Below are 23,115 nucleotides of genomic sequence, written 5' to 3'. Positions count from 1 at the left end.
TGTATTTTTAAATAATTTTTATAAATTTTTCGAAAGCAATTTTGATTTATAACCTATAAAATGTTTACCATCATCTTAAAGTAGATTTATTTCTAAGCATACCTGCAAAATATTAGATTTGTATTCAAAATTTCCTAAAGTATACGTGAATTTACATATTGGCACATTTTGAAATTTGGCATATTTGTTATAAGCGATAATAAAGCCAAATGTGATTCACACACTTTGTTAAAATTATTTGAAAGTATGAACGATAACCTTTTTTCCACTCGTGTACAATGAAAAAACGGAAAGGAAAATAGGTTGCTATAAATTAAGAAGTTCCCCAAGTGAATTACTCTTGGCGCAAACTGAAAAAAAAATGCGCCAAGATAAATTTTTAAGTTTCTTCATAAAGTCCTCATTAAAAATTACAAAGTTTAATAGCTAGGCATAATGAGTCGTAGAATCGAAATATGGAAAAACTAATTGGTATGTTATTTCAGAAAAAGTCCGGTTATGTGTCATATAACCTATGTTAGAATAATGCTGTATATAAATCTAATACAGTGGTGGCCAAAATTGTGGACACTTTTGGAAATTTTTATGTTTTTGAACTTTGTATGCTTATAGAAAACGTTACGTTACACAAAATGCAAACTTGTATATATCATTTTAAAGAGAATTTATTACTGAATTCAATACAAAACACAAAATTCAATTATTTGCAATACAAAAAAAGTTAAATGATAATAGTTATCGATATACATTAGATAGTGATGATTGCAGTGAGTTATCAGTACTTAGTAGGGTACCCTTTATTTTTGATTACAGCTTCACATCGACGTCTCATTGAGCTGACAAGAGTTTTAAGCTCTTCTTTCGTTATTACATGATGCCAGGAAACAATTATAGCCTCAATTAGTTCCCTTTTATTTGATGGGCGCTTCGTTCGGACAAGAGTTTTCAAACGGTGCCACAAATTTTCGATAGGATTGAGGTCAGGACTGTTTCCTGGCCATGACAACAATTTAATGCTCTTTGTACGAAACCACTCGTTCGATATTTTGGCCGTGTGGCAAGGAACAGAATCCTGCTGAAAAATAAACGAAGCATTGTTGGGAAAGAGATCTCTGATGGAAGGTAGAAGTTTTTGTTCTAGAAAAGTGTCAATGTATTTTCTGGTATTCAGTGTCCCATCGATGACATGAAGGCGACCAATACCATCTGCTGACATGCATGACCAAATCATAACACTAACTGGGTTCTTCACAGTTGCTTGAATGCAGTCAGGATGTAGCTCTTCTCCTATTCTATGTCTTACATATTTTCGCCCATCACTACCGAATAACGATATCTTACTTTCATCACTCCATATAACTTGTGACCACTGATCATCTGTCCAATTAATGTGTTCCTTTGCCCACTGTAGTCTTTTTTTTTCGTTGCTGAAAACTAAGATAAGGCTTTTTTCGTCGAATTCTACCTCTCAGTCCAACATATGTTAATCTTCCCCTGATTGTTCTTGAACTGACAGAAACACCAGCATCATTCAGATCACTTCTGATGGCCGCTGATGACATTTTTTTTATCTTGGAGACGTAGTCTTTTTATTCTTCTGTCATCAATAGATGTGGTGCACCTTTTTCGGCCTTTTCCTTCTTTGTTTTTTATTGAATTTGTCTCCTGATATCGTAAACAAAACTTTCGGACTCCAGATGTAGTCACTGAACCACCCACCTGTCTTGCAATTTCAGCATAGGAAAGACCACTTTCTCGTAAAACAATAATATTACATCTCCTTCTAGGTGTCCAATCTACTCTTTTATTTGATGTCATTGCCTCTTGACTAAATATTAAAAATTTTTACAAAAATTCCTACTTGTAATTGCAGTGTATAAGAAACAGGTCCTCCTTCTACAGAACAAAGCAAAATAATGAATTGCTTCAAGTGTAAACATGATGTCAGCTTCTTCTAGCAGTTACTAACATTTGATTGGTTCTCAGAACAAGAACAGTGATTAGCCATGAAAGCTAGACATCACAAACCACTTCATAACTGTGTTTTTTATTTATATTAAAGTAAACATAACTTTTTTGTATTGCAAATAATTGAATTTTATGTTTTGTATTGAATTCAGTAATAAATTCTCTTTAAAATGATATATACAAGTTCGCGTTTTGTGAAACGTAACATTTTCTATAAGCATACTAAGTTCAAAAACATAAAAATATCCAAAAGTGTCCACAATTTTGGCCACCACTGTATATACTTTAAGTCGCGCTTTCGAGACATGGAAAACGCAAGTTAAATTTCAACAATCGGTACGTAGAACGGGATATATAGAACTGTCCTCTTTTTCTGTGTGTAAGGTATATTTCAGTTATTTGTGGATGCAGTTCTTTAATAGCATTTATTCTTGATGCCCATCGCCTGTTCGGGCTTTGGAAACAAGAACGCTATATTAGGAAATAGGAATAACTTGTTTAATTTCTGGTAGCTAATAGGCAACAGCATAGGCATGTATATCTCTCTGTAGAAAATTCTTTAGAGCGTATTTTGTATACCGGGAAATTTCCATACTTTCTAAGGTTTATCCTAAGTTTATAACGGTTATTTTTAAGCTGCTTTCCTATCTTTTTTGATTTCAACTTACAATTCCTTACCAGAATGAGTTTTTAGAACCGCATTAAATGCAAATGAAAAGGAGTAGTATTTAAGTCGAAGTTCCACCGACTTCGGTAGAGAGAATTAAATTTCCTGGAATAGTGCCCGTTTGCCTTTTTGAGTTTAAGCCCAAGTGGAGGCGTTGTTGTACGTCCTGAGAAAGGGACCGTCTGTACACCTTTAGTTTGAGGAATAAAGGGTAATTAACCCTTCTTGAGTTTTACCTTTCTTTTTCTGGACTTAAGCGATTATTCGCTTAGTAGCTCACTAGTTCATCCACACTTAGTTAATAGATAAAAGGGAGGATCGCTACAACTTTAATATGAGCTGTGGTCAAATCTGCAATAAATTTTTGCTACAGTTAATCTACTAAAGCTCCAAATCCATAACAACTGTGACGTCGCGAATATGCCAGTAGTAAGGAAGGTATCACTGATGATGCATCAATTTCTTTATTCACAACACAAGAAGCCACAGATACAACATTCAATCAATACATTTAGAAAACTTTAATAGATATCCGAGTTGGTGACACGATCAGAAACGTTAAACAAGATGGCACTCGTCATCACTGGACGAATAAAAAATCTCCACACCTTAGCTCGCTGACGGAGCTTCCCTTCATCGGTATGAACCTCGCTTGGGAAGCCCATCCGACTAAATACCTGCAAAAGTGCATTTACAACAGATTTTGACGTTATATCCGGCACCGGGACGGCATCAGAATATTTAGAGGCTAAGCACATTACTGTAATAAGATATTTCACCATATTTATTATATTACTGTAATAAGATATTTCAGTAGATGTAGACATAGGCCCGCAAGCATTGCTGAAGACTTCAGATATCACTGGTACAGTTACCAACGGTGCTTTCTTTTTGCCATTTACATTTCCTAGACGTTGACAAGAGTCGCAGCTTTTAACTAATTCTTCAATGTCTTTATAACAGTTTGGATAGAAAAAGTGTCTTATTAACCGGTCTTTTGTTTTTAGAACTGAAGTTCCAACAAGTGAACAAGTGACCTGAAGTTCCTTTATGACTAATTTGCTCTCTGAGGTTTTCTAGAACAACAATCAAGTGTTCTTCTCTCCTCCTAACGTATTTATTTTCTTTTTAACTAAAACCCCATTTTTAATTCCATAATTTGTCTTACTTCTGCTTTTTCCTAATTCTAATAAAGGGGCAAGTTCTTTACTTTTTTGTTGTTCAGCAATAAAAGTACTTGAGCCTATTTGTATCGCAGGACTTTTGGGGACACAAAGGTCGACAGAAGGCAGTATCTCTCTGTTTTTAGACTTCTTATGAGCATCGTCCTCCTCTTCCAATTCTGACTCATTCTGCTCAGAATTTTGATTCGTCTCACTTAAATTTTCCGTTTCCTTAAATTGTCGTGCTTGAGATCGAGTAACGACAGCATTAACTTTCCCGACATATGAAGAATAATTTTTCTCACTTTCTCTGAGAAGAGCCGCTGTTTGGTTGTCTAAGATATATCGTCCTTGGTCTAAGTGGTTTCCTATAACAGCTGCTTTGGTGGTTACTATACCCAAATCGCATTCAATATCCACTTCAGCAACAGGTAAGCAAGTCATGATCATCCAGCAAATGTCGAACCCGTACGTGTTCTCCCTTCATTCTATCTCTGTCTACGTGTTTATGACAAATAATATCTACCGTTGCTCCCGTATCTCTTAGGATAAGTATTTCAAAACCATTTACTCTCCTATTTAATGTATAGGGATCTAACAGATTCTTTTCTGATTTCCCGCTTATCCGATAAAAATCTGCTTTTTGAGTTTTAAAATTAGGGCACTGAGGTCGTCAATGGTCAAAAGATCCACATTCATAGCACTGAAGTCTTTTTTTTTTTTTTTTTTTTTTTCTTATCAAAATTCGAGTCTGACCCTTTGCCCAACATTGCGTGTTGCATCATCATCTTTTTTAAAGTTTGTGCCCTGAGGGGTTTTGTCTATTTTTTGAAACAGGGGACTGAGAAACACCCATTTGTCTACCTGCTGTTTTCGTTTTCAGTTCACCCAATTTCGTTTTTCCAACATCGTCTTTTTCACATCTTCAAATTCCTCAATTTTACCCACCAACTGTTTTGGCGAAGTGATCGTAGCCCATTCATCTATAAAATGTTCCTTAAACTCATTAGGCGTGCGCTTTTGAATTTGATCTACCAACATTAAATCCTTTAATTTGTAGAGACATTAGGTTATTTTTGAAACAGGAAGAAGTGAAAAATGAACAATGCCTTCGCCGGGAATCGAACTACGGACGTCTGGAATACGCGCCCAGCGTGCAGACCACTACTACACGAAGGCGCACTAAGAAGGCGGCGGAAATGCCTTATAAGTTGCTCAAATGTTTCGATTTTTAATCTCTTAAGCCACCCATCTAAAAATGTCTTAAGTTCGTGATAAAAATCGTACCACGTAGAATCCGGATTTTTCTTAGTCTTAACAAGAAGTTGGCGAAACTTCTCAGCACTTAACTTAAATCGTTTAAGTAATAATCCTTTAATATGTTGATAATCTCTAGCCTGTTCTTCAGGCTCCGTAGCAATTATATTATTTACCTCAACCGGAGGGACACCAATGAGATATGACACTCATTGATCCGTGGGCAATTTTAGAACTTTAGCTTGCCTCTCAAACAGTTCTAAAAATAAACTGTATCATCAGTTTTTGAATTAAACTTGGGCATAAGTTTCTGAAAATTTTGATTAAATAAGGTTTCACCTCCAGGTTTAGCAGATTCAGTGTTCTGTTTTGCCTTAAGGCGTTGCTTTTCAGTTTCTTTATTTCGTTGTAATATCTGAAATTCCCTCTCCCTGGCTTCCTGTTCTAACTGTAATTCTTTCGCCTTTTGTTTGCTTCTCTTAAGTTTTCCTTTTCTATCCTTCATTCATAAAACTTTCTAACAGATTTTTGACAAATTTTTCTTCATAATTTTTACTATTATTATTTTCGTTATTAATTGTTTTAAATCTATCACTTTTATATCTTCTAAAGCTATTTCCCCAAGTTCTGTCGCGACAAGGAATACATCCTTTTTTTTTTTTAGCTTCCCCTAAAAATGCCATTTTCACAAAAGTAATTGTTCAAAACAAACAAGAACTCAACAAATAGTTATTCACAAATAATACACATAAAAATAAAATTTAGCAGACCTATAAAAAACATAATTATCTTCTTACAAAGTTAAACAAATGAAAATAAAAGATTGAAAAACATTAATCATTTTGAATTTATTTGCATTAAAACACAAAACGAATAAATATCCTTACCGAATATTTTCGTATAAAAAATAATAAATTCTTTTCATCCAGCACAGCCAGACAGTGAAAAAACAGACTGGCGCCAATAAGTATAAATACCGCTTATTAACTTTCGTTATCATAAACAGTCATTTCCGTTGCAAACTATATGCCAACGCAATAACTACGTGATTCGATGAGAGTAGATTTAAACCAGAACACTACTAAAACTTTTCCGTACTGCTCAAAGCTTTAATTTTTGAAATGATGAAATTTAACATTCTACTTATCAGAAAATACACATCATATTAAAATAAAACACTGGTGTGCTTTTTTTAACAAGAAGTTAGTAACAAGTTTTTAATACATTCAACAACTTATTTCTTAACAAACATTTAACATAAATTTTCTTCTAACTAATGACTTAAAACTGAAAATTGCAATATTGCACTAATGTGCTTTTACATATACACAAATATACAGTTTACATTCCGCCACACCAATTTATAGCGAATCTTTAAACGTAAATACACTAATGTGCTATTTATTTACGAGAATGGATTTTTCCCATTATATTACAGAAGAAAAATATCTCCTAAAATATATAAATGCAACACTTTGATTGATTTAAAACGCTTATGCACTGATGTGCTATGTGTTAGTGGGAAAATTTGTTCCCAAATATACCACAAAAAGAAGATATCTTGTTAGATATATAAAAGCAACACATTGAGTGTTTAAAACTCTTATGCACTGACATGCTACTTCTGCTTTGGGAATTGATTTCCCTAAAAAGCAATAAATAACTAAATTATATTTTTCAGGCCTGGAAATGAATACTGTGGAAAACGCATACCTTGTCTCTTGTCACACTGATCTCGGTGGAACCTTCAATTTCTTTTGTCTGTGACGGCGCGAATGTGCTAGTAGTAAGGAAGGTAGCACTTGTGATTCATCAATTTCTTTATTCACAACACAAGAAACCACAAATACAACATCCAATTAATACGCTTAGAAAACTTTAATACATATCCGAGTTGGAAATCTCCGCCAGCGAACTAAGGTGTGGAGATTTTTTATTCGTCCAGTGATGACGAGTGCTATCTTGTTTAACGTCTCTTACCGTGTCGCCAACTCGGATATCTATTAACGTTTTCTAAATGTATTAATTGAATGTTGTATCTGTGGCTTCTTGTGTGGTGAATAAAGAAATTGATGCATCATCAGTGCTACCTTCCATACTACTGGCACATTCGCGACGTTACACAACTCTTAAATTAACTAACAGTCCTATGTAAATCGCTCTGGTGTAAATTGTACATGATCTTGTTGAAACGTCTCGCCTTCTTAGAATCATCCCGACATATTTTCCTTCCTAGCACGACTCCTGTTAAGTGCAATCTGTAATTTCTTGATTAAAGCATATCCGTGCTTTTTTACCTCCTTTTCAGCACCATCATGTGCATCTTTAACTGCTTTAGTGAAGTTTTCAATTAAGCTATCCATGCCATCCCCAAAGTGCATTGGAAAATAGAAAATCCTTTTCTTACCCAGATTGGATAAGAAAAGACTGTCAAGCATTAATAGATGGATTAAAAAAAAAAAAAACAAAGTAGTAGTTCAAGGAAACAAAAATATTTCTGTGTAAAAGATCTGAGAATATGAAATGAATCAAATCATACTTCAGTTGTGTTCACAAAATCAAGAAGTGGATATTTTAACAAAATATCTACATACGATAAAATTGAAAGGTCAACTATTAAACTATGGACATGACTGACTAATTAAAATTACATCTTTAAGCACAAATAAGGCGGGAATTGATAGTATATGTTTATAAAGTATAATTTTAAGTTTTAATATTTTGGCAACGTTAATATTTTCTTTGATGGTAAATGATTAAGTTAAAAAATTGTATTTGCCATCTAGAGAAATTATTATGGTTTTGGATAATGTGGTAAGGCTTTTTGTGATTAATCTTATTTAATAAAGTTTTCTCTTTATATATTACTATAATGTGTTTTTAATTAGAAGTAGATAATTCCTAGAGAATACTATATGACTACTTTTCACTAAGATGAATAATGAATTTAGAATACAAAGAATGATTTTTTTCTCTTATACAAATAATAATATAAGTATTAAATTAAGTATTTATAACATACATTTACACTGAAAATAAAAAGAATGCTCTTACCTGTGGAAAAATCGAGTGTTGCGTTCCGCAACATCAGTGGAATAAGAATACGGATATTTAAGTGAGTATGATTTTACTTGTGCGAAAGTTTGTTTGAGTGGAACACTGGATTACCTTTTAGTTGTATAATGTTTTATAAATCTACAAATCACTTTACTTGTAGGTAGTTTAATATTAAAATTTACGTTATATTTCTTTTACAAATGCAGCTTATTTTCAACTGAAAGATTCAAGCATGAAAAGCTTCACTACCATCATGATGTAAAGCTACATTACATAATTTGCATTTATAAACAATCTGGCTACGTCATTTCTTTACAACGAAGTCTTCTGTTATTCTCGGAATTTACGATAAAATGTCTACCATCTCCATGCAATGGCATTTGAATGCTGAATTTATTAGGTCTTCCTGTTGATGATCTATTTCTGGCCAATTCCACACTCTCAGTAGAAGTTTGCAAAAGGAATAATGCTATCTTGCGTCTGAAATCTAAAAGTGACATTTTATTTCCAGTAGTAGAAAGTCGTGATATTCTTCATACATTTGTCAAGGATCCATCAATGTAATTAATAAATATTGGCCACACCCATTTTTTGCCACGAACACTTTTAAACTATCGCTTAAATCGACTCCTTCCATTTTGGCATTCTGTTGTTTAATAAGATGAGGCTGAGATACTAAATCCTTTTTCCTTTGCGTTCTTGAATAACGAGAAACAGTTTTTTACGGGCTGAATTTTTCCAAATGTTGAACCAACAGTTACAACTGAATTATCGTTCCACCGGACAAAAATTATTGGCTGAAACTTACTTCTTACGTGAACTTCTACTTCCCCAGCAGTATCATTTGGTAAAATATCATTATCATTATTCAAAACATTATCATTTCCTTCTTCAGCGCTAGCTTCTGCAGTTTCTGGTGGAACAATAGCAGTATCAGTTTCATTCTGGTCATCATTATTAAGAGCTTGCAAAGGCATGATTAAATAAGGGGAATACCCTTTTCCCGCTGATGTTGCACCAGCGCTACTATTTTCCCTTCCATTCTCACATAAATACAAACAGGTGATTAATGGAATGTTCTGATAAGAGCTGACCTTGGCTAAATATATAGATCACCCGTAAAGGCGGCGATTCTTTCGTTAAATATTTTCGGCAAAAATACCTGGTCGAAAATTTTGCTTCAAATATGAGACCAAATATTATAAACAAAATTATTCTTGAAAAAAATATTTTTTCACAGAAATAATCATCATAATATTCCCGACAGAAAATCACCAGCTAGTATAAAATATCCTGGGTAGTTATATTTTTATTCGCATTTATTTTGACCATTGCGTCAACGCAGCACCAGCGAGTAATGGGTTAACGGTATTCCTCCTGATTTGAGCTTTTCTTTTCACTTAGAATCGCATAGTTCTTTTTCTTGACTCGGTTTAAATAATTCATATACTCATTGTGTAGAACAGTGATCAAAGTTATTTGTGAATGTCTTATTTAAAATTTTTGGGGAACCGTTATTCATACATTACTGAAGACAGGTATGTATGTTAGCTTCCCATACGCTGATTTCTAAAAGACGTCGTTTATATGAGCTACACACCAATGCAAAACTCGTAATTTTATCTTTTACGAAATCAAATTTTATGTGGGCATTTTCAGATCTGTTGCATGTAGATTAAATCATGTCATTTTTGCGATTCTTATCGTTGCCTTTTTTGCATATTAGTAATTAGTAATTTTTTGCATATTATTATTAGTAACCTGCACCTCTTTTGTAAAAAAAGGATCTATTATAATTGTGTAAGGAATAACTTACTGAGTGGAATCTTGTTCGTAGAGGATGTATATAAAAAAATCAGATTATCTGCAGTTTTGAGAAAATACAATTCATGACTTAGCCTGAAAGCATTTCTTGTAGGTTTCCAGTGGTCTGCGTCAGTTTTCATGACACAAAATGCCACAAATAGGCATGAGAGTAATATATGTGCATATTATTATGCTAAATATTAGTATTGCTAAATATCAGAGTAATATATTATTTATGCTAAATTGAACTCAAGATGGTTTAAGATATTTCTGTCTTTTAAGAAAACGAAATTGATAGTATTTAAATCAAAATATTAAAGCAAAGTATTTAAAGCACTACTGAACTAGAATTCACAATTTTGATTTATAAGTTAAGAATATATATTTTTAGACTATTTCTAATTGATTAAATTTTTTTAAAAAAAAGTATGATTTTTAAAAGAAAACATGAAGGCCAGAAATTTCATTTCCATAGTGGCACTCAGAAGCTTTCCTTTCCAAGAAAAGCTATAGATTCAGTATGAAATATTAGCTTTTACTTATTTTTTGTTATGAGAAAATTTTGAAATATAGTGTTGTAAGAATTCAGATTTATTCCTGCTTCATAAGATCTTTCTAATATCTTTCTTTTATATGCTAGAGAATCTTCTAATATTTTTAGTTTTGATCAGTAATACTTTCTCTAATGTATTTGTCAAATTTTTACCTCCTTTATGAAAGCTACCTTTAAGTTTTTTGAAAATTATGTGTGAAATATTTTTTTTTAGGCACTACAAACGGAATTCCTCAGAACAGTCCTTTGACTAGACCTATGCAGAGGAAATTGGTAACATTGATCAATTGTCAGCTGGTTGAAGAGGAAGGTAGAGCACGAGGAATGAGAGCAGCCAGATCTCTTGGAGAGCGTTCCGTAACAGAACTAATTTTGCAGCATCAGAATCCTCAGCAATTATCTGCTAATCTATGGGCAGCAGTAAGAGCCAGGGGTTGCCAATTTTTAGGGCCAGGTAGTTCATTGTATAATATATATTTGTTGAAGTATAGTTTTGAAATTTGGAAAAGAATATTTTTAAAATTATAGAAATATAATAAGTAAGATTAATGGTTGCATCTCTACTTTAAATCATATTTTTTCCAATTCTACAAGTATCAAACTCATTAACGGCCGAGAGGTAAAATCGCTGAACACTTAAGAGTTCGGTCCATGGTAGGAAACCCAGCAAACGGGTTGTTTGCTTGGGCATTTTCGTGGTTTTCCCCATGTGTAGCGTTTATACGAGCCAATTTCCTTTAGAAAATCCTCCACGAAGGCATCCCCCTTATGCAGATAGCCCTTAAGTGCTTAGCCATAATTAACTTAACCAAGCCTACAAGTATAAATTAAGAATATATGTTTTATAAATTTTTTAATCCATTTTAATTAAAAAAATAAGTGCGACTAAAGAGGCTGGAAATTTATCTTTTGTATACATGGTGTGATGGTGTTTTAATACGGTGAGATGAATGATCAGTTACAGTTGTCCTACTACTGAATATTGTTGCGTGTATACGAGTTCGTAATAGATTAAATGCATGCAGAATGGTGATAGCTGAATAAAAATTATGTTACCGAAAGAAACACTTTACAGTTCTGGAACTTCCCACAAACATACTCATACAGCTGTTCATAGTATCCCAAAGTACAATTTGTAATTACACTTCAGTGTACTAAAAACATTAAACACAATGCAATGCAAAGCACATCTAAAGAGCGAAGCTCATATGGATGTATCTCAGTACTCCGAACTCACGCTTTATCTAAATATCTCTTGCTGAGAAACTGATGCTCTCTCCTGTCTTGAATAGATTTCTCTAAGCCACATAGAAGTCTCTAGTACCTTCTACTTCTCAGAATTACTGGAAGGCATGTAAGAGCTGTATACAGTTACAGTTACATAGAGGATCAGTTACAATACCCAATACAGTTATACAAGGACTGGACTGCAATATCGCCAAATTCTCGCCAATTTTCATGACTTTTACGGTTTGTCGCCAAATTTGTGCCCAAAAAGGAGTTGCCAAAATCATCCCCAGCTTGGCAAGATGTTGCCAATTTATAGAGGTAACCATTTACGCAACGTTAAATAGACTTGCCTCTGTATTCTTATTTTTCCAGCAGAGCATATTCTCTTTCAAACTTTACATATAATATCACTAAAATTATTTACGTGTGTACAAAATTCATAACGATATAAACAGTATATCTGTTCAGTTATATAACTTTTGAGTATAATGATGTTATATAATCAGCTGTGCATATAAACTGTCCTGGGGTTGGACAATAAAAATGGAACATTGGATGAATGTAGCACTTTAGATTCCAAGCCAGTGTATGCATTTCCATTTGAGAGTTCTGATTGATTTTGAATCTTATCGAGAGCAGCGAAGTTTGAAGCTGGAATTTTCAGATGTATTAGAGGTTTTTAACTTCAAGCTTTGAGAAGTAAAGGATTCTAAATTGAGAATGTATTGTAGTTCAAAAGAGGATAAATTATTAGTGCTTGACTGTCTAGTGTCTCTGTTATCGAGGTAACTTATCCTTTTTAATGGATCGAAGGCTACAGTATCCAGGCTCATGTCTACATACCTAGAAAAGTGAAGAACTTTGACCAATTGCTGTAATTGGCAAGATTGAAAGAAAGGTATTTAGAATATGATATGATGAATATATGAGAAAATAACATGAAGGGAAAAAATTAAACTACATTTACTTTTGAAGAAAAATTTTACTTCCAACATTTTAATATTATATTATTATGCTTCCTCCCCCCAAACTAAGTCTACTCAATTGCTGCAGTTACTGTAATGTAGAGAGTAGAAAAAGATTTCTAAAATGCAGAATAAACATTTATAGTTTTAAGATATTTTCTATATGATTTTTACGTAGAAAACACTACTTTTCTCACAATTAGCAGTTTTTGTAGCAGTTGTGAGGAAAGTTTGTAATAATATTGTGATATTTGGAACTTTGTTCTGGAGATTGTATTTTAGAATAAACTGCATTAGTTCAAAAGATTACTCTTACATTTTTTTGTTTCATTTTCCTAGCTGTAGCAGAAATAAAACTCATGAAATTTTTCTCTCTTAATGAGGAGTTCTTTATTAAAGTCACCATAATCATCATTTTCATACAAAAGTTTCTACATTATAAAAAGGTATAAAGCTGTTGAAATCTTGTGGTGATTTCTTTGAATATTTTACCTCGAGTAAAATGTGTTTTTTCCCCCTCTCAGTTTAATTTGGTATGCAAAGCAGAATTTCCGTATTCTATACATACCTCAATGATCCACATGACTAACACCTATAAAACAAGGTTTCACACAAAAAATGTCGCTCCCAAAAATGTGGCACGTGGGGGCACACTGCCTTTCCACCTCCTCTAGCTGTGCCACTAAGCTTCAGTGGCGAAGGTTCTTACAGAAGCACATTATCTGGGCTGCCATGTGCATACTGAAGCATGGTGGCAGGCTACTGTCAATTTGAGCTACAGTATCTTGAATGCTGTGGGAAAACTCATTATTCTGTATTATCATGACACTCAAAAACTGTCGATAGACTAAGTTTGGCAAATTGCTCAGACCTATTATTTGAGGGACATGCATGTGTGAAGATGACTGTGTGCTAGTAAAACTGCTGACAGAGTAATTTGAAAAACACAAAATGAACATCAATATTTTGCACAGTTTCCTGAACTGAATATCAATGAACCTGCTTGGGAAGTACAAGAGGACAGCTGGAGAATGTTTTTTCCTCCATTATCATGAAATGACATAACAATTATTTTGCAAGAGAACTAGCTAAAAGTACCTCGCTTTAATGATTGATTTCTGAACTTTTGGCCTCGAAAAGAGGGTTACATCTTATTAAGAAAATATTACATATTGAATGCAAGGGTTTTATTTTCATTCTGCAATCTCTGTAGGTGAACTTTCATTTTGATGCTGTTTTCTTTTTTTTCCTGGGAAAAGGCTTATGCAAAAATGCTTAAGAAAGAATTTAAAAATTTAATAAAGAAATAGATAATCACCTTAGTGAAGCTGTCTTATGATGGAGCAATGAATTTATAAGTTTGCAAACAGAATTGCAATCTGTTATAAATTTTTTAAATAAATATTCCATATGTTGTCAGGTAAGATGATTCAAGTTGTATCTGCGTAATGTAATTAATTTACATTTTGTTTGTGGTAATGCCATTTTTTTAAAATTTTATTTACACTAACTTATGTCTTTGTAAAAGACATTTTATTAATGTACTTAGGATCAGTTTAACCTGTCAGTGCGCTCAAGGTTACACACACACTGTTTATGTGTGCTTGCAACTAAATGCAGCAACATGGACTAGATTCTCAGCTGAGAAGCCATCATATTTGGAAAAGGTTGATAATCCAGCCAGAAAGTCCATCTTGGAGATGATATAAATTCCTTTTGACAAGTATCCAGATCCTTACAAACTTTAACAAAATTCTCCAGAGCCCTGTTGATGAACTGTTGCCAGTGTTCTACTGTGTTAAAGTGTGTAACATTTTCTAGTGGGTGTGCAGAATCATATTGTCTTTTTCACTTCCTTCTGGTAACATTTCTTGCACTTCAGTTGTCACTGAAGCTCACACGACAGTATCATCATTTGCACTAACAAACTCCTCAAAACTAACACAAGGGTTTGCAAGTCTTCTAAACTTCCATTCGTCAGATGAAGTGCTATCATTGTTTCCATCTGACTTGTTAACAGGATTAGCATCTTCCTGTCTCCAGGCTCTGCTAAGAGTTCCATATCTGTTGTGTGACAGAAATTTTCAGGATGTGGCGATAGATTTTTTTACATCCAGCATAGTCCAAATAAGTGCTTCTGTCTCCTTTTTCAAATGAAGAAATCAAGTCTCTTTTGAAAGTGATACAGCCAACCATCAGAATAATTGAAATCTTGAATATATGAATTTTTTGCAATCTTGTTTGCTTTTGGTTGAATCATATTTGTACTTCCAAGTACATTGGATGCACATATATGATTGAACCATTCTGTGAAGTAAATTTTTAACATCTTTGTACTTAGCACTGCGAAATTGCTTAGATTTCTTCCTGTTACTCAATGCAGCAGCATTAAGACTTTTTTTTTTTTTTCACAATCTTTAAATCTTGTGGATAAGGTAAATTCGGCAATTCCTTACTTTTGGATAATTTTACTTTTCTTCAATACACAACAGTCTACTTCCTGTAGAATTTTAGTTTTGTTTGCAGATCCTATGCCTGTCTTCTTCCTCTTGGCTATGCATGCCTCTTTAACTGCTTCCAATTTAACATTTGTATCCTGAAGGCTACCAGAGTATTATCTACAAGTCTGTTGAACAGTGCCACTAGAATTTTTGAAAAATAGACATGCTGGTGTGCACTGAAAATTCATGTGTAACTAAACTACAGTCCAGTAAATCTATGCAAATATTTTATAGTAAATGGAATTCATTTAGATTTTAACTGGAATTATTCATTTAGTATGCTGTGTCCTACTGAGTTTTAGAAAGAAGAGAAGATGCTAACTCACCGCAGTGAGCAATGGAAGAAGACAGGTATGTAATTTTGCCTTGCTAATTCAGAATTATTCAAGGTTTTATATTAGTCATGATAGCTAACTTTTGTAAAAAATCATATCTGAACACAGAATTACATTTGTTGATTGAAGTTCATTTGTTAGCACGATGATCACTATTGCTGAGCAAAGTTTCTTTTGCTGGCTATGTTTTAAAGCATGCAGTATATTCTGTTTTTTTTTTTTTTTTTTTTTTTTTTTTTCTAATTAAATGGAATGGAATATCTCTGAATGCAACTCTAGCTGAGAAACAAAATGAGAAAAATATGAAAAACTTTAAAAGTTCATGTTAAATGATATAATTTAAAGACACAATAGACTAAAAAACAGTTCATGATTCGTGCTAACCAAAATTCACGTGAGCCGATAAAACTTCCCATAAAATCACCTACATCTCTGCAGAACCGAAATTTTGTTCACCTTAAATGAGTTCGTGTTAAGGGGGTTACTGTATAGTCATGTATAATGCTATAAGGTATTTCTTCCATCTTCTTAGGATGCCTTCATGGTGTAGTGGTCTGCACGTTGGGCTGGGCTTGTATTCCAGAGGTCCATGGTTCAATTCCTAGCGAAGGCGTTGCTTATTTTTCACATCTCCTGCTTCCCGCAAAAAAGTACCTATTGTCTTTACAGTGGCACCCAAACTAAAAAAGGTGGTGTATGATGTTTCTCCACCACCAGGATTTGGCAATTGGGTCCCCTAATCCCCACTCGCCCTTTAAAAGGGGGGAGTATATGAGGTATTTCTCCCACCTTCTTAATGTGCCTTTGTGGTGTAGTGATCTGCACGCTGGGTGCGTATTCCAGAGGTCCGTGTTTCGATTCACGGCAAAGGCGTTGCTCATTTTTCAAGTGTCTTGCTTCCAAATAACCTAATAGCTCTACAATGTAACATTAATAAAACATTAAGAATTTGAATAATTAGACTTAATTTGATCATAAAGGTTTTAATTCAAATGATAGATAGTCTTTTACAAGATGAAACTTGGTGCAAATATTTTCTTGATCCAATGTTATGGGACAAATATAATCCTGAAAGTTGGGCAAATCGAAGCTTGTCTTTAGTTAGTAAAGATGTTTTATCTTATTTCATGTATTGGAATTTAACCCCTTCGAGCCGGGTAGCGCAAACACGCGCTTATCATGGAGGCCGGCAGTGTCTTACGCGAGCGTCTGTCCAGGGCAGGGGGCTTTTTTTGCTACTAAGCCTAAATCCATGAAATTTCCGAAGTATCAACGCATTGTTTAATAATGCTGTATAGAGTATTTAAACGGCTTATGCTTTATAGATATTTTTATACTATATACTTTAATTACCTTATTTCTTGTTTAAATGCATATTTTACACATTTTATTTTCATTACTCACCATTTTATGACTTTTAACATTATACATCTGAAAACTAAATATATTACTTAAAATTCTCTTTTCGTATGAAAAATTTGAAAACAGGGATCTACACACAGTTCTACGTTACATTCCTTGCACTCATTTGCCGTTTTGGAGGATTTTTCCGGAAATGTGAACAAACGAAGCATCGTTGTCTCATTTTCTTATAAATCTCTTCTGAACAAAGTTTTGGAAAATGTCTTTCAGTTAATCTTTCAGAATCAATATCAGAATTTCAGAATCAATATCTGAAATATTTTGCATCATTTCTGCTATTTCATACTCTGTTAAACATTTTCGACGCTTCGACATTGCAATGGTAAAAACAGAAAGAATTCACGTCTAACAAGATCTAATTATTTTCTAAAAACTGAACTGCAAACCCAAATACCCAACGCTTTAGCGCAAATAAAACTTCTCTACTTAAATAAACAACTACCACGTGCGAATAAAGTGCGATTTAAAGAGATGTCATAAATCACGCCATTCGGAAACATTTATTTCCCCTTTTGTTTATATACTCAAAAACACGTGTATATGAGTCATGCTTCTCTCATTTCGAGTAGAAGGTCTAATGTACATGTATCTGAAACCATATGGACATATAGTGCCATCTTGTGGCAGAAATTATAGTTTGAAAAACGTTCCAGGACACTGGCACAAATACGTGACAGTCGGTAGTGAATGGGAAAATGCTCTGGCACGCCTGCGTGTCAGCCGGGAAGTGAGTGTGTTCGTGTCTGGCCCGTAGACGTGACAGTCGGCGCGAAGGGGTTAAATGTTAATGTTAACAGCTTTCTTCCTGAAGGCATAGAATCCATTGTATTTTTCTTCATTAAATTTGTTTAAAATTAATGTAAGTGTGGTTCTCAGTTTTATTGAAAGGCTGAGGGAATGTTTTGATAAAATTTGGAATTATTTGGGAATAACACAATACTTAAAATAGCTACAGATTCTTTTCATCATGTTGAAGCAAATCATGTTAACAAAATTTGGCTGCTAAATCAGTATGAATGGGAAATTGAAATATACTAATTGAACAATATTTGGCAATATTGGGCTGTTTTAGAGATTTCTTGAAATTTTAAAATTTTGTCAGAAAGGTCATTATGGGTGTTCATATTCATCAGAAAGTTCATCATTCGTGATTAAAAAATCCCATATTTAGTATCTTAATTTCGATTTTCCTTAGAGTATTAGCTGCTAGTTCTTTGATTATTATGTGTTCTTAATTAGCAGATATTTATATTCTTTGATTATTATTTGTTCTTAATTAGCGGATATTTATATATACTTTGAGAAAAATAGAGAGTTCAGGTTTGGAAGCCTTTCCTTTTTAGATGATATAGAGCCATTTTTAAATTTTTATATCAGAACCTGTGCACATGTCTTATAATACCTCATTAATAAACTTTGAACTGATGTCAGAAATTACTTTTAATGTGCTCCCCACATTTTAAAATAAATTCATTTAAAAATGCATCTGAAACTGTCTGTTCAGAGGCTGTTTTAATTGATATTGTTCCTGCCCATATTGAAAAGTGGTCAATGGTTATTGAAAGGAATCTAGGCGTATTTGTTATGCTTTTAGAATAAGTCCATAGTAGATAATTTTGGTAGTTTCATTAAGAAAATTTGATTTTATGCTATTTAGATATCTGTCCTGGCTAAGGTTACATTGTTGATAATGTTGAATGAAAAAAAAAAAAAAAAAAAAAAAAACTGTGTAACTGAAAGTTGTAGAATGTTTGCCTCTTATACTGTCTTTCCGACTCTTAAAAGCCAGATGATAGCAAGTCATGCGATTCAATACAAAATATTTAATCTTTGTGTATTTGGGAGTATTACCAGAAATTCCTCACTGCTATTTGTAAAACTTTCTAACATAAAAGCTCGTTGTTTCATAATTATTTGATTTATTTAATATCCCTGTTACTAAATCAATATGTGTTTGAATATTGTTTTTCAATTCAGAATCTGCTCTGAATTCAGTTACTGCTTTTTCATGGGAACATGAAATTGGGGATGTTAACATTTTCCACTTTATCTACTTTCATTCATAATTTAATTTACTCTTTGATAATGCATGGGTTACCATGCTATCTTTCCCTAGTGTATTTTAAATTTCAAATTATTCTCTTTCAGTTCTAATGCCCACATTAAGTACTAGTGAGTTTTTCCTAGATAAAGATAAGAGATCATGATGTGATCTGTGTGTTCTGTTACTGGCTTTTTATCAAAATAAGCCATAAAATTCTAAATGGCATTTAAAAAAGCAAGCACCTGTTATGCTATACTATTGAATTTCATTCAGCATTTCACTAGAATAAGTGACAGATTAATTTTCTTGCTTAAATTTTGCCCCATTGGCAAAATCAAATGCATCTGTGGCAATTTCTAGCTTTTACTTTGGGTTGGGAAATTTTAAGAAAGGAGTGGCAATCAATGAGAGTTTTAATTTTTCAAGCACCATATAACCCTTCACCGAGCAAACAAGCCTTAGGTTTTTTTTTTTTTTTGTTGTTGTTCTGTTTTGTTTTTGTTTGTTTGTTTGTTTTGTTTCTTATTTAGTAGTAATAGTAGTAATGCAGTATTCAGTATTTGCGGAATCTTCACTGAACTTTTATAGGAACACAGTCCTAAGAAAGACACATTTTTACTTTAGTGAGTGGTGGTAATTTTTTATTGCTACAGTTTCAATTCAACTATTTCAGTGCCATTTTGCGATATTTTGTGCCCTAAGTAATGAAATTCTTTTTGGGTAAATTTGCATTTTTGAGTATTATACCAGCATATTGCAACAATGTAAAACCTTTCTCTAAAACACCAATATGTTCCTCAGTTGTATTCTTGTTATCGTTATGTTGCTCAAGTAAAAAAGTGTGAACTTCCTTAATATTGCTCTTAAGATAATGTTCATGTTCCTTTGAAATGTAGCAGCAGTTCCATAGAGCCCAAACTGCAATCTAAGGAAAGCATAAATACTGTTAAATAAATCGATGTCATATGAAGAAGCAAATCGAAAAATAAGAAACGTATCTTTTCACATTTTTTATTGAAACTTAACAACACGTACACAACATTACATCGGCATCCATAGCTCGCACACAGAGAAGAGAGAACTTGGTGTTGCCAATACGGTAAATATAAATGTACCAAACTAACATGCCTCCTTACATTTATATTTACTAATTACAAACAAACATAGATATAAGCAATCTTTTCGTCTTTACCATTTACAATTAAGCATAGATATAAACAATAACATTCAACACTTAACACAAATTATTTTTAAAAAAAGTTTCTTTCATTAACTTAAATGTTAAAATCAAAGTTAAACACAATTTAGTTTACATAAGGACATTACCAGAATCTATTTAATTTCAAGCAAATATATTTAAATAAACATCACTTAAATAAACAGTATACAAAATTTATTTCAATTTCAAACCTTCTCTAAATTTCATAAATTTAATGTTTCCTAAAGACTTAGTAAAGATATCTGCAATATTTGATTCTGAATCAATCTTTACAATTTCAATTACTCCATTTTGAACATTTTCGTGAACATAATGATATTGAACTTCTATGTGTTTTGAATTTTTAGTGAAGTTCCCATAATTAGCAATGGCCAAAGCTCCTGAATTATCTTCATAAATTTTAATGGGGTGAGTTATATCAGCAAAAACATCATTCACAACATTTTTCAAGAAATTAATTTCTGTCACAGCCTCAGATAGAGCAATATATTCGGCAAAAGTGGAAGATTTTGTCACACAATTTTGCTTTTTGGATTTCCAGTAAATTGGATTACCAAATAATTCAATAACAAATCCAGTAGTTGACTTTCTGTCAACAATATCACTTGCCCAATCAGCATCAACATAACAATTCATAATATCAGTTTTAAGATTTTTACTATAGGTTAATTTTAGATGTTTTGTTAAGTACAAATACTTTAAAACTCTCAAAGCATATTTGAAATGTGTCTCATCATAACAATTTTGAAATCTACTTAAATAATTTATGCTGAAAGATATGTCTGGTCTAGTACCATGACTAATATACAAGAGTGCTCCTATTAGATTTCTATATTTGACATTTTGATTTAAATTAGATTGGCTTAGTTTAAGATTAGTCTCCATTGGTGTATCATGAAGCTTTGAATTTTTAATACCATACAGTTTAGCTAAAGATTCAATATAATTTTCCTGACTCAGTGTTAAGATATTACTTTTCTCATTATCATATTCAATATCAATTCCAATGTAGCTTTTTACTTTTTTTAAATCCTTCATTTTAAATTTATTATGAAGTTGTTCCTTAATATCATTAATTACCCGAGTATCTCTGCAACATATCAACAAATCATCAACAAATAAAAGAATATATACAATACATCATTTTCAGATTTTACATAAAGACAATAATCATATTTACTTCTACGAAATCCTAGACTCTCAATATACTCGTTAAAGCACTCATACCAAGCACGAGGGCTTTCTTTCAACCCATATAGTGCTTTCTTTAATTTATACACTCTATTCGAATTATCATTATAGCCTTGTGGCTGTTTAACATAAACCTCAGACACAACATAACCATTTAAAAAGGCAGTCTCAACATCCATTTGATGAATATTTAAATTATACTGACAGGAATATTAAAGTAACAATTTTAAGGTTTGCATCTTGATGACAGGGGAGTAAGTGTCCTCAATACTATCTTTTTGCTGAAAACCTCGAACCACTAATCTAGCTTTAAAAACATTACCTGGTTTTCTTTTGAATACCCACTTCACATCTAGAATTGCTTTATCCTCTGGTTTAGTCACTAGTGTCCAAGTGTTATTTTTAACAAGACTGTTCATTTCACTGTCCATTGCCTCTTTCCAGTGTCCATCCTCACTGCATGTTGTCGCCTCCTCAAAGTTACCTGGAACTGTAGCATCACAAAAATTTGCACTAACACAGTAGTATTGAATTCTTCATGAAATCGAACTGGTGGTTTGATTTGCCTTCTTGGTCTCATTCCACTTTTTGTTTCATCTTCATTTATCACACTGTCCTTGGAGTTATCATTACTCGATTCACACGACACTTCTTGAGGTTCATTCTTCTTATTTGCATCATCATTCTTATCTTCATCATCACAACCTACACACATTATGTCTTCTTCAATAATATCAACATGTCTGGCAACTATTATTCTGTTATTCATCAAAACTCTATATCCAACTTCTGTATACCCAAGTAAAATTCCAAATTCAGCCTTTTTATCCCACTTCGACTTTCTCTTTTCTTCTGGTATTCTTACATACACTCTACTTCCGTATAATTTCAATTCATTAGCAGATGATTTCGTATTGAAAAATATTTCATATGGTGTCTTCTTTACAATAGTATTTGTTAATGTCCTGATTTCAAATAAGCAGCAGCTTTAATTACTTCAGGCCAGTAACATCTGTCAACTTTTGCTTCAGCTAAAAGACATCTTGCCATATCCATTATAGTTCTGTTGTAACGCTCAGCAGTACCATTTAATTCGTGTACATATGGTGGGCATAACTTTATCTTGAAACCGTATTCTCTTGCAAATTTGTATATATTGCTATTCATATATTCACTACCATTATCACATCTTAGTTCTGTGATAGTCTTCCCTGTTAAATTTTGAATTTCATTTACATATTCAATTAAGCAATCAGAGACTTCATCATATATTTTAGAAAACTTTTCTTTTGAAACTATTTTATGATTATCAGTAATCTTCGAATAACTTAATAAATTTGCTTTCATTTCTTTTACATAAAATACATTCTTCAATGTTACAATAGATTCAGAGTTATATACAGGAAAAGAAACTATTATATTGCCAACCTTTGTAGCTTTCAAAATCCTTCCGTCACCGACTTTCACTTGAATAGGGTCCTTCAAAGTGACTTGCTCTTTGAAATATTCATCACTGTTTATAATGTGGTCTGTGCATCCGCTATCCAGTAACCAATCGATTTCATTTTTATTCGTCACAGTATTTGCACTGGAACTTGTCATGTTACTTTCAATAATAGTGGTGTGAAAACTATTGCCTTGATGAGTGTTTATTCTCTGGTTAGAGTATGCTCCACGTTCACGATGTCCACTAAAAGCACAACTACGTCCTCAACTGTTTGAAGAACTTCGACCGCG

At 32.9% G+C, this 23,115-nt stretch overlaps 1 protein-coding gene across 9 annotated transcripts in view; it reads left to right on the top strand.

Moving 5' to 3' along the window:
- The window catches only part of LOC118202998 (uncharacterized), a 309,092-nt gene that overhangs the window by 83,200 nt on the left and 202,777 nt on the right, over window positions 1–23,115 (top strand). For 8 of the 9 annotated variants that reach the window (XR_015038645.1, XR_015038646.1, XR_015038647.1 and 5 more), the window contains one exon: window positions 10,686–10,925. Coding sequence is in view for 5 of the 9 variants with exons in the window: in XM_085807995.1 (XP_085664121.1) it covers window positions 10,686–10,925 (240 nt within the window). In the remaining 4 variants the exon portion in view is untranslated. Of the gene's footprint in view, window positions 1–10,685; window positions 10,926–23,115 lie in introns of those variants that run through there. The other variant, XM_085807998.1, reaches the window with a different exon arrangement.

The sequence above is a fragment of the Stegodyphus dumicola genome, chromosome X1 (assembly GCF_044657685.1).
Source record: "Stegodyphus dumicola isolate Sdum_Otavi_A_Nest chromosome X1, ASM4465768v1".
Taxonomy (NCBI): Eukaryota; Metazoa; Arthropoda; class Arachnida; order Araneae; family Eresidae; genus Stegodyphus; species Stegodyphus dumicola.
This window is presented reverse-complemented; position numbering and strand designations above follow the sequence as displayed.